The sequence below is a fragment of the Dama dama genome, chromosome 3, assembly GCF_033118175.1.
Source record: "Dama dama isolate Ldn47 chromosome 3, ASM3311817v1, whole genome shotgun sequence".
Lineage (NCBI taxonomy): Eukaryota > Metazoa > Chordata > Mammalia > Artiodactyla > Cervidae > Dama > Dama dama.
Window position 1 is genome coordinate 56,289,922 of NC_083683.1, and position 12,543 is coordinate 56,302,464.

Below are 12,543 nucleotides of genomic sequence, written 5' to 3' on the forward strand. Positions count from 1 at the left end.
ATTTATGAAAGGAAAATATCATTGGTAAAAGCAAATGAGAGTAGTAAATCAACCACTTAACAAACTGGTAGGAATAGTAAAATTATCTATGTCTACAGTAAGTATAGATGGAGACAAACAAAACAAAAAGATGCAAAATATGATGTAAAAAACATTAAATGAGAAGACAGTAGCAAAAATGTAGGGATATTTTAATGCTTTCAAAATGAGGAGATCATCTTCTCAAGAAAGTAATATTGCATAAAAGAAAAATAGTTTAATGCCTTATATGTGCATATGTGTCCACATGTATATTTATCTATATACATATATATCTAGATAGATACAGATATCTATCTACACATCTATATATACCTTCATAATAATCAAATGCATCCATATTTTATCAATAAAACGATAAAGTAAATGAGAAAGAAAAAGTTAAAAGAAAAAGTTGAGATCATCAACTTAAAATAATTTTATACATACATACACACACTTCGCAGTAAACACAAACTAAAAATCTATATAGACAAATGATGAAAAAAGAAAGTAATAACATAACACTAAAAACAGTCATCAAATCACAAAAGAAGAGAACAAAAGAAGAAAGGAACAAAAAGAACTACCAAAAAAGCATCCAAAACAATGAGCAAATAGAAATAAGCACACACTAGACACAGGCTACCCACCCCAGTATTCTTGGGTTTCCCTGGCGGCTTGGATGGTAAAGAATGCACCTGCAGTGCAGGAGACCTGGGTTCGATCCCTAGGGTGTGATGATTCCCTGGAGGCAGGCCCAACAACCCACCCCAGTATTCTTGCCTGGAGAAGAAGCCCCATGGACAGAAGAGCCTGGTGGGCTACAGTCCATAGGGTGGCAAAGAGTTGGACACAACTGAGTGACTAAGCACACAGCATAAATAATTACTTCAAATATAAAGGGACTAAATGTTTCAATCAAAAGAAAAATAATAGTTGAATGAATAATAAAATAAGATCCACATATATGCTACTGACAGGAGACTGAATTCAGATCTAAAGACACAGACAGACTGAAAGTGAGGGGATGAAAACAGGTAACCCATGCAAATAGAAAAGAAAAGAAACCTAGAGTAGCAATAATCATATTAGACTAAGTAGACTTTAAATAAAGGCTATCACAAATGACAAGGAAGGACATTACACAGTAATAAAGGGATCAGTCAACAAGAAAATGTAACAACTGTAAATAAATATGTACCCAACATAGTAATAACTAAATGCATAAAGCTAATATTAACAAACATACAGAGAGAAGCTGACAGCAACATGGCAATAGTAGAGAACTTTAACACTTAACTTACATCAATGGGCTGATCATGCAAACAGAAAATTAGTAGGAAAACACTGTCTTTAAACAATGAATCAGATGGACTGAATAGATACGTTAGCACATTCTATCCAAAAGTAGCAGAATAAATATTGCTTTCAAGTGCACACAGAACATTTTCCAAGATAAATCATGTGCTAGGCCACAAAACTAGTCTCAATAAATTTAGAAAGACTTAAATCATTATCAAGCACCTTTTCCTATGTTCCCTGGTGGCTCAGACTGTAAAGAATCTGCCTGCAATGCAGGAGACCCAGGTTCCACCTCTGGGTCAGGAAGATACACTGGGAAAGGGAATGGCAACCCACTCCAGTACTCTTGCCTGGAGAATTCCATGGAAGAGGAGCCTGGCAGGCTACAGCCCACAGGATCGCAAAGAGCTGGACCTGACTGAGAGACTAACACTTTCACGCTTTTCCTACCATGACACTGTGGGACTAGAAATCAACTATGAGAAAAAATTACAAATTACCCAAGTACATGCAAGCTAAACAACCAATGGGTCACTGAAGACATCAAATTGCAAATGAAAAGATAAATAGAGTAAAAATAAACTAAATAGAGACTAAAATATCAATAGAAAATATTAATGAAATTTAGAGCCGGTCCTCTGAGAAGATTGGGTTTAGTTTGATAAATGGGGCTTCCCAGGTGGCGCTAGTGGTAAAGAATATGCCTGTCAATGCGGGAGATACAAGAGATGAAGGCTTGATCCTCGGGTTGGGAAAATCACCTGGAGAAGGAAATGGCAACCCACTTAAGTATTCTTGCCTGGAAAACCCCATGGACAGAGGAGCCTGGCAGGCTACAGTCCACGGGGTCGCAAAGACTCGGACACAACCGAGCAACTAAGCAGTCACACACAAACAAAACAAACAAAAAAACAAATTCTATGGGATGCAGCAGAAACAAACAAACAAAAAATTTCTATAGGATGCAGCAGAAGTAGTTCTAAGAAGGAACTATATAGCAATACAAGCATATCTAGGAAACAACAATCTCAAACAACCAACCTAAGCTTATACATAAAGGAATGAGAAAAAGAACAAAAAACTAAATCTAAAATTAGTACAGGGAAATAAATCACAAAGATCAGAGAAGAAATAAACTAAAAAGAGACTAAAAATCAATAGAAAATATTAGTGAAACTTAGAGCTGGTCCTCTGAAAAGATAAACTAAATTGGTAAACCAATAAACAGACACATCCAATAAAAAAAGAAAGAGACAGAGAGGACCTGGGCCCAAATCAGTACAGGACCTAATTAATTTTAAAGGTTTTTGCACAGCAAAGGAGACTATACACAACACAAAAAGACAACCTTCAAAATGGGAGAAAATAACTGCAAATGAACCAACTGACACAGGATAATGTCTAAAATATGCAAGGAGCTCATGCAGCTCAATATCAGAAAAAACAAATCACCCAATTAAAAAATGCACTGAAGACCTAAACAGATACTTCTTCAAAGAAGACATACAGATGGCCAACAAACACAGGAAATGATGCTCAACATTGCTCATTATTAGAAAAATCAAAACTACAATGAGGTATCACCTCACACTAGGCAGAATGGCTATCATCAAAAAGTCTACAAACAATAAATTCTGGACAGGATATGGAGAAAAGGGAACCCTCCTACACTGTTGGTGAAAATACAAATTGATACAGCCACTATGGAAAACAGAATAGAGATTCCTTAAGAAACTAGGATTGAAACTACTATATGACACAGCAATCCCACTACTGGGCATATACTCTGAGAAAAACCATTAATTCAAAAAGACACATGTGCCCCAAGGTTCACAGCCGCACTACTTATAATAGCCAGGACATGGAAGCAGCCTAGATGAATAGATAAAGAAGATATAGCACATATATACAATGGAATATTACTCAGCCGTAAAAAGGAAAGGATTTGACTCAGTTGTATTGAGGTGGATGAACCCAGAGCCTGTTTTACAGAGTGAAGTAAGGCAGAAAGAGTAAAACAAATATATATTATCACATATATATGGAAACTATAAAAACATTATTGATGAACCTATCTGCGGAGCAGGAATAGACATGGAGCTGTAGGGAACAAACCTGTGGACATGGAGAGGAAGGTGAGGGAACAAACTGAAAAAGTAGCATTGACATATATACACTACTACGTGCAAAACAGATCCTAGTGGGAAGCTGCTACAAACACAGGGAGCTCAGCGTGGTGCTCTGTGATAACCCAGAGGGGTAGGGTGGGAGGTGAGAGGAGACTCAGGAGGGGATATATGTGTACTTAGAGCTGACTCACGCTACGGCACAGCAGAAGCCAGTACAACATTGTAAAGCAATTGTCCACCAATTAAAAATAAACAATAAATCACAATCAAAGCCACAGAAATATAAAGAATCATAAGAGATCACTACAATTACATGACTATAAAATGGACAACCTGGAAGGAAAGGACAAATTCCTCGAAATATACAATCTCCCAAGACTGAAGCAGAAAGAAATAGAAAATACAAACAGACTGATTACCAGTAATGAAACTGAATCAGTAAATAAATAGCAACAACAAAAAAAAAAAACAAGTAAACAAAAGAAAAAAAACTTTCAACAAACAAAAGTCCAGCACCAGAGAGCTTCAAAGATGAATTCTACCAAACACTTAAAGAATAGTAAATGCCCCTACTTCTCAAACTATTCTAAAAACTGAAGGGAAAGGAATGCTTCCAAACCCATTCTACAAGGTCAGCATCACCCTGACACCAAAACCAAAGATATCACACAGAAAAAAGAAAATTACAGGCCAATATCACTGATGAGTATAGATACAGAAATCCTCAACAAAATATTAGCAAACTGAATTCAACAATACATTAAAGGAATCATACAACATGATTCATCCCTGGGATGCAAAGATGGCTCAATATTCACAAATCAGTCAATGGGATACACCACACTAACAAATTGAAGAAGGAAAATAGCATATGATGATACCAAGAGGCAAAAACAAGTTTTGACAAAATTTAGTATCAATTTATGATAAAAACTCTGAACAAAATGAGTTCAGAGGGAGGATATCTCAAAATAATAAAGGCCTTATATGAAAAGGTAAACCTACAGCCAATATCATACTCAATCAGGAAAGCTGAAAACATTTCCTCTAAGATCAGGAAAAAGACAAGGATGCTCACTCACTTCATTTCTATTCAACACAGTATTAAAAGTACCAGCCACAAAAGACAGAAATACAGGGAATCAAAATGGGAGAGGACTGTCACTGTTTGCAGATGACATAATATATACAAAGAAAATTCTAAAGATTCCACCAAAAATACTAGAACTAATAAATGAACTCAGTAAAGTTGCAGGTGCAAAGTTAATATACAGTAATATGCTATGTTTCTGTATACTAAGAATGAACAGTCAGAAAGGGAAATTAAGACAACAATCCCATATACAACTGTATTAGAAAGAATAAATCTAACTAAGGATGTAAAAGGCCTATACTCAAAAAACTATAGGCACTGGTGAAAGAAAATGAAGATGACACAAACAAATGAAAAGCTATACTGTGTTCATGAACTGGAAGATTTAATACTGCTAAAACAACCAAATTATCCCAGGCAATCTACAGATTCGATGCAATCGCTGTCAAAACATCAATGGCATTTTTCACAGAACTAGAACAAACCATTCTAAAATGTGTATGAAAACACAAAATACCACAAATAGCCAAAATCTTGAAAAAGAACAAACTGAAGGTATCATAAGCCCTGATTTCAAACTATACTAGAAAGCTATAGGAATCAATACAATATGATGCTGGCCAAAAAAAAAAGACAGACACATAAATCAATGGAACAGACTAGAGAGCCCAGAAATGAAAACTTAGATGTTCATTTAATCTCCAACAAAGTATGCAAAAATATATGATGGGGAAGACAGCTTATTCCATAAATGGTGTTAGGAAAACTGCACAATTACATACAAAAGAATCAAACTAGACTTCTTTTCACATGATATACAAAAATAAACTCAAAACAGATTAAATAATTAAGTGAAAACCTGAAATCATAAAACTCCAAAAAGAAAAGAAGCAGTATGCTCTTTGACAATGATCTTAGCAATATTTTTTTTCAGTTTGTCTCCTCAGGCAAGGGAATGAAAAGCAAAAATGAATAATGGGACTGCTGCTGCTGCTGCTAAGTCACTTCAGTCGTGTCCGACTCTGTGCGACCCCACAGACGGCAGCCCACCAGGCTCCGCCCTCCCTGGGATTCCCCAGGCAAGAACACCGGAGTGGGTTGCCATTTCCTTCTCCAATGCATGAAAGTGAGAAGTGAAAGTGAAGTCACTTAGTCATGTCTGACTCTTCGCAACCCCATGGACTGCAGCCTACCAGGCTCCTCCATCCATGGGATTTTCCAGGCCAGAGTACTGGAGTGGGGTGCCATTGCCTTCTTCGGCTGTCTCCTCTCTAAGATGCCTCAACAAAAGCAGCAAAGTCCAGTGTTCATTTTAAAGAGTGAGACGCGCCCCCCAACCCAGGCCTCCGCACAGCAGAGGAAGGGAGACTCAAGAAGAGCAGCTCCCCTTTCTGCCACTTCCACTGACTCATTATCCTTTGAGAGCAACCCCGATCAATCTCTCAGGGCTTGGCCAGCCCAAGCCTTTTATGATGGCTTTTTCAGTGCCATCAGAGGTGAAGTGAGAAAGAATGAAAACAAAGAAGTGATTTTCCTCTTGATCTGAATTAAATAACCATGTAGGGAAACATGCATGAGGAGGCTTTTTTCACTCTACTCGGGTTCTCTACTAAAAGTTGATGCTAACACTGGTCTTTTTTTTTCAAGCTTTCAGTGTTTTTCTGTATTTTTCTCCCTTCAAGAATATCCTTCAAGAGCTGCCAAGTCCTAATGCTTTTATGATTAGTTTTCTCCCAAGACTTTCGGGCCGTATTTCCTATTTATGAGGGCTGAGCCCTAATAAGAGCAGCCTGAGCCTCAATTCTAAACCTCAAGAGTTCTTCCAAAGGTATAACAGCTATTTTTCTCTTCTAAATAATGGAAAGCTGTAAGATTTACATGTAAAAGACTATTTTTTTTATTTTTATAATGGATAATTTTAGTATATTTTATAATGGTGAATCTCTCTCCATCCACTGCATTCCCAAGAAAAAAACACAGGAACAGTGTATAAAGGAAACTGGGGCAGAAAAGCGACCATTTGGCCACTGTTACAAATATTCAAAACAGTACCACTGAACACAAGCTAAAAGTTCATCCATAAGAAATTGGACCATAAATGAGGACATAGGTATACACTGGGAAACTACACAACCATCAAACATGGTAATGTGGGAATTTATATTTAGCAACATAAAAAAAGGAATGTAAAATTTGGTTATAAAAGACTATAATAGGATCCCATTTCTCAAAAAAAAACATAAAATGTATTGCATATGTCAAGTGTAAGTACATATACAGAAATCCAGAAGAAATACATCAAAAGGTTATTTTCCTCTTTATCTTTTTACCTATTTGTCAGTGTATCTATATATCAGATATATATATATTTATATATTTGAAGTTTTTACAATTATCACTTTTATAATTTTTAAAATTATATATAAAAACAAACATGTTTCATTATACTAAAAAATATGGTGTACCTCTTACCATTTTGTTCTAACAGAGTTGACAAAGCATTTGCAGATGCCTGGAAGACTTCTTTTGATGAAGAATGCATCAGCATGGACAGCATCACTTCCCTGTGAGCTGGGAACCTTTCACAAATTCAACCACAACATTAATAGTAATCTCTTTAATAATTAACTCAAATATTCACTTACTGTTATCTAATCTAACAACCAATAAGGGCAGATAAATAGTATTTTACACCACCTCTACTCACAGGAGAGAATTATAGTTAAGCAGTGTTCTATTTACATTATACAGATATATATAGTGTTCTATTTACATTACATTATATACTACTAATAAAGTAGTATTTCTGTTTCTTCAAAGTAGATAAGCAGTAGAAGGAGAAAATAGAAGACTCAGTAGATATATAAATAGGTGCTAAGAGTAAAAAGATTAAGTGAGAAAAAGGAGATGATGTAAGCAAGAAAGGAAAAATTAAGAATCATAAAGAAGTAGAGTGAAATTTTTTAATTTAGAGTATAAACATATTTTAATGATGTATTTATTTTAGCAGTCTCCTGTGAATTTTAAGGGATTAGTATCTATGAATTAAAATTTTTATAAATTGCAGCATGAAGCAACCTTATCCTAACTTCCTTAAAACATTGCTCAAAGCAGATTAGTTTCCATTCAAACTAGAGACATTTAAATAAATAGAATCTGTCATTAACTGCCTTCTAATTGGCAGTAGATCACTATGGAAACAAGGGCTTCCCTGATAGCTCAGTTGGAAAAGAATCCACCTGCAATGCAGGAGACCCTGGTTCGATTCCTGGGTCGGGAAGACCCCTGGAGAAGGGATAGGCTACCCACTCCAGTATTCTTGGGCTTCCCTTGTGGCTCAGCTGGTAAAGAATCCACCTACGATGTGGGAGACCTGGGTTCAATCCCTGGGTTGGGAAGATTCCCTGGAGAAGGGAAAGGCTACCCACTCCAGTATTCTGGCCTTGAGAATTCCATGGGCTCTATAGTCCAGGGGGTCACAAAGAGTCAGACACGACTGAGAGACTTTCACTTCACTTCATTATGGAAACAGGCTGTTAGAATATGAGGTGCAGAATATCACTATTTAAATTTCCAAGGTAAGTCATTCAAAATTTAAAATTGAGAGGATATGCAGAGCCAACAGTAAAAACATAAGCAATTGTTCATGGACATGAAACAAATCAGACGTACAGAACTCCTGGTTACAATGTGCATCTTTGTCTGGTCTTATGATGTTTAAATGGAGATCCCATAGAAAGCATCCTCAAGAGCTGACAGTTATACAATAACCCTCTCAAGAGAAGACAGGTTAACACCACCACATAAAGTGGGGAGTCACTAGAGGAGGCTTCTAACCGTATCCAGTCACTGATATTGACAACCTCCAGGCTAGTAACCACAATAAAAAAGGTCACAGATGGCTCTGCGATTTCTGTCAGGTGAGAATAATTAGTACTTTTAAATTATTAGCCAGAAAACTGAAAGGTTCTTTCTTGATGATTCATAACTTACTGAACGACTCTTGATTCTAAATTTCTCAGTAATAGCTTTCACACAAAGAGAGTTTTACTAACTATTGAAGACAACAGGCATCAAAATATTATATATCCACAAGTATTTTATGGAAATACTTATTATAAATACTTATATCAAAAATATTTCAAACAATAAAAATTTCAGTGAATTGATTAAAAATATGACTAAAATTTTCTATCATATAAAATCAAAACTACTAACTGGCCATCTTCATCTCCAATCTTCTCGTGTAAACTGTTTTGATACATAAGGAGATTATTCAGGGCCCAACAGGCAGCCTCCTGGATTTGGGAAGGAAAAAAAGAAACCTTCAAAAAATAAACTATTGAACAAACAATTTTGAAGGACTATAAAATTTATGACAGAGTCAAACCTGCACATGCTTGTTCTTCCTATGCCAAGTTAATGCTTTGTAACAGGCTTCCAGCCAAAACAATTTTTCTTCTTCTTCATCATCGTCATTCTCCTGATTCTCATTCTTTTCCTCTAAGTCTTGATTTAAGAAAATGGTCTCAGCTTTGGAAAAATGGAAACATATAACTTATGTATACTTTGAGTGACCAACTCTTAAGGCTATTATTTTCAAACATTATTGACAGAGCACTGGTTAACTAAAAGATCTCTTTAATATATTACACACTTTATCATATTGTTATTCCATGTAGATAAATCAGATGGGGGAGAGGGTACCAAACAAAACTAATAGGCTAGAGGAAGATTAATTAACAAAATGAACTGCTACTTATAAAGCTAAATCAAGGATATATTCACTGATATCTGAACTGGGATATTTATTACAACTTTCATTCCCTTGAAAGTATCCTCTATGAGAAAATGTTGTCACATTAGGAAAAGAAAAAGCATTTAAGGGTTCCTTCTCTATATATAACTTTCCTGTTATAATGTCAACATTCAAGGTCAAATGCACCTGAAAGGATTTCCTTGTTAGTAAAGTTACTTACTGAGGAGTGCTAAGCAGCTGAGGGCTGCGATCTGTAATACTGCATTTTCTGAATACCGCTGCACAGCCTTCACCACAAACTCATGCACCTCATTTAATACCAAGATATTAAAGAAATTACCTAAAAGTTAAGTGACATATTAGCAGAATTCTCATCCATGGAACTTATATTACCTTTAATTATGTAACAGTATTTAAATCAACATATTTGAGTAGTGATAACTATTCTTAATTACATTAAAACACATTTATTGTAATTAAAATCACTTAGTGATTGCATAAAGAACTAAAAACATTCCATGCACTCATTCAACTATCTTGCTTAGACAACAGAAATGACTGGGCCAAAAACAATCGTATGTTTGAGTTATATTAACTTGTGTTCTTTCATCCCCTCTCATGTCTTGTTGCTGTTGTTTTTTCGCAAAGTCTTGTCCGACTCTTTTGCAACCCCATGGACAGTAGCTCGCCGGGCTCACATGATAATACTGCAGTGGATTGCCATTTCCTTCTCCTGGGGATCTTTCCAACCCAGGGATAGAATCCACGTCTCCTGCGTTGGTAAGTGAATTCTCTGCCACAGAGCCACCAGGGAAATCCCCCTCTCGTCATCATCATAAAAAACCACGAGGTGGAGACTTCCCTGGTGGTCCAGTGGTTGAGAATCTGCCTTGCAGTGTGGGAAAGGGTTTGATTCTAGGTTGGGGAACTAAGGTCGAATATGCCGCAGAGCAACTGAACCGGAGAACCGCACCTACTGAGCCCACCTGCCACAACTAGAGTCTATGCTCCACAATGAAAAATGCCTCATGATTCGGTGAAGATCCCGCGGGCCACAACTAAGACCCAACACAGTCAAATAAATAAATATTTTTATACATGGCACTACAATATTCAGTGTACAAAACAGCTTAATTTTCCTGTCTTCTAAAAGATAAGAAAAAACCTCCCTTGTCATTAAATGCTTTTACTATAACTCACTAACAATTACCACAATCCCTTGTAGGAATAAGAATGAAACTTCTAGTTAGCTACATGTGTAATTAGATAATCCCTAGGATACACAGCCAGAATTGGAAAAGATCCTATACCATTAAAAGCCTAAAGTCCACACTAATTATTAATCAAAGTTTCAAAATCAAAAAGCAGATTAACTAGTGCAACTCTTCTGTATCAGCATCTTTCTATGTTCATATCTCTTCCACATTCATCCATTAAGCTGACATAATCCCCAGTTCTTAGTCTCTAGTTTTGGAAAGTCATTTCAAAAAAGATTCTTTTCTACTTTTACTGGCTTATCTAAACTTCAGTTGTCTCACCCACTTTTCCCTACAATTATTTCTAAGTCACTGCCAACAGCTGCTCTACCACTGACCAACTTTGTGACTCTGAGCAAACACCAGTGGCCGTATCTTATTTTTAGACAATTTAGGTGAAAATACATTATGTTACAAAAGCTGCCATAAAAAGATAAAAAGACAGCTTGACATTTTCAATACATATAACTGACCACCAAATCATTATTAGCTAGAACTATGAATCACTTTTTTAAAAGACAGAATATACTATAAAAAAACAGAAAAAGGTAAATCAGGTATTTCACAAAAAAAGAAAGCACCAAGAGCAAAGAAATATTTGAAAAGATATTCACCTTCCTTCACAATTTTCACAGTAACATAGACGGTAGTAGCACAAAACAAGAAATAAACCAATGTCCATGGATAAGAGTATGGATAAATAAACAGTGGTATGCCCACATAACAGAATACTACATACAACAATGCCACGCTTCCCAGGTGGGTCAATGGTAAAGAATCTGCCTGCCAATTCAGGAGATGCAGGTTCCATCCCTGGGTTAGGAAGATCCCCTGGAGGAGGAAATGACAACCCACTCCAGTATTCTTTCCTGGATAATCCCATGGACAGAGGAGCCTGGCGGGCTATGGTTCATGGGGTCACAAAGAGTCAGACACGACTAAGTGCACACACTGCTTGCACATACAGCTATATGCAACATATTCATCAGTCTCATAAACACAGTTTTTAAAAACTTGCAGAAGACAACATTCAGCATGATACCATTTTTATTAAGCAATATTAACAATTTTATTTACAGAGATACATAAACACAGTAAAATTTAATTTAGAGCAAAAGGTTTATTAACACAAAACTCTGGAGAGTGCTCACCTCTATAGAGAAAGTGGAAGAAGGGCAGAGCCCAGAGTAGCTTTACCAGCACTGGCAAAGTACTAATACTTAAATGTGATGAGGAGTTCTTTTGCATTGCACTTCACATTTTCTGTATGTTATGTTTACTCTTTTGCATGCAATAAATATTTACATAATAATACTTCAAATATAGCATTAACAATAAGATAACACTTCTAATATTGCACACATTTATTTTTGCCACTCCTTTTAAAATTCCACCTAAGCATGGCATGACAGTTTGCTACTTTACAATATTTCCATCAAGTATATGTTGATCAGCTACCTATGCATCAACATACAACATATGTATGCTATATACACTTACATCATATATACTGTGATAAAAAATTAACCAAGAGTTGTAACTTACCTAATGTAAGCCTATGGAGCAAGCAGCAACTCACTTCTTGAATTTTTTCACTGATAGGGAATGCTTTCATGGCTTCTACCACAATATTATAACACCTGACATTGCCACTCATGAGGACTTCAACATTACTACCTAAATTTAGAGAAATCATAATTATCAATAAGGCAATAATTTTCCCCATTGATATATGCATACAAAAACATCTCACAGAGATTTTAAATACATGGCAGTATAATGGCTACAATACCAAATTTAAATGTCATTTTCTGTCAAATAACTATAAAAATACTATGTTGTTCATTGTTAATGTAACAGACTTTAGAACTCATCTCTAGGACTAAGGGAAGGTTGCTTTATTCCTGTATCTTGGCTTAAAAATGTAAACAAATAGGGAAATTTGAAAATGCTTTTATGTAAGTCAAAATATGTAAAGTCCTG

The 12,543-nt window shown here is 35.9% G+C and overlaps 1 protein-coding gene across 4 annotated transcripts in view; it reads right to left on the reverse strand.

Annotated features, from left to right (window-relative positions):
* LRRK2 (leucine rich repeat kinase 2) overlaps positions 1-12,543 on the reverse strand; it is a 193,534-nt gene that overhangs the window by 157,529 nt on the left and 23,462 nt on the right. For all 4 annotated transcript variants that reach the window (XM_061129857.1, XM_061129863.1, XM_061129850.1 and 1 more), the window contains exons 7-11: positions 12,106-12,237; positions 9,525-9,644; positions 8,936-9,078; positions 8,764-8,843; positions 7,018-7,124 (exon numbers count right to left, since the gene is read on the reverse strand). In XM_061129857.1, the coding sequence (XP_060985840.1) occupies positions 7,018-7,124; positions 8,764-8,843; positions 8,936-9,078; positions 9,525-9,644; positions 12,106-12,237 (582 nt within the window). The remainder of the gene's footprint in view (positions 1-7,017; positions 7,125-8,763; positions 8,844-8,935; positions 9,079-9,524; positions 9,645-12,105; positions 12,238-12,543) is intronic.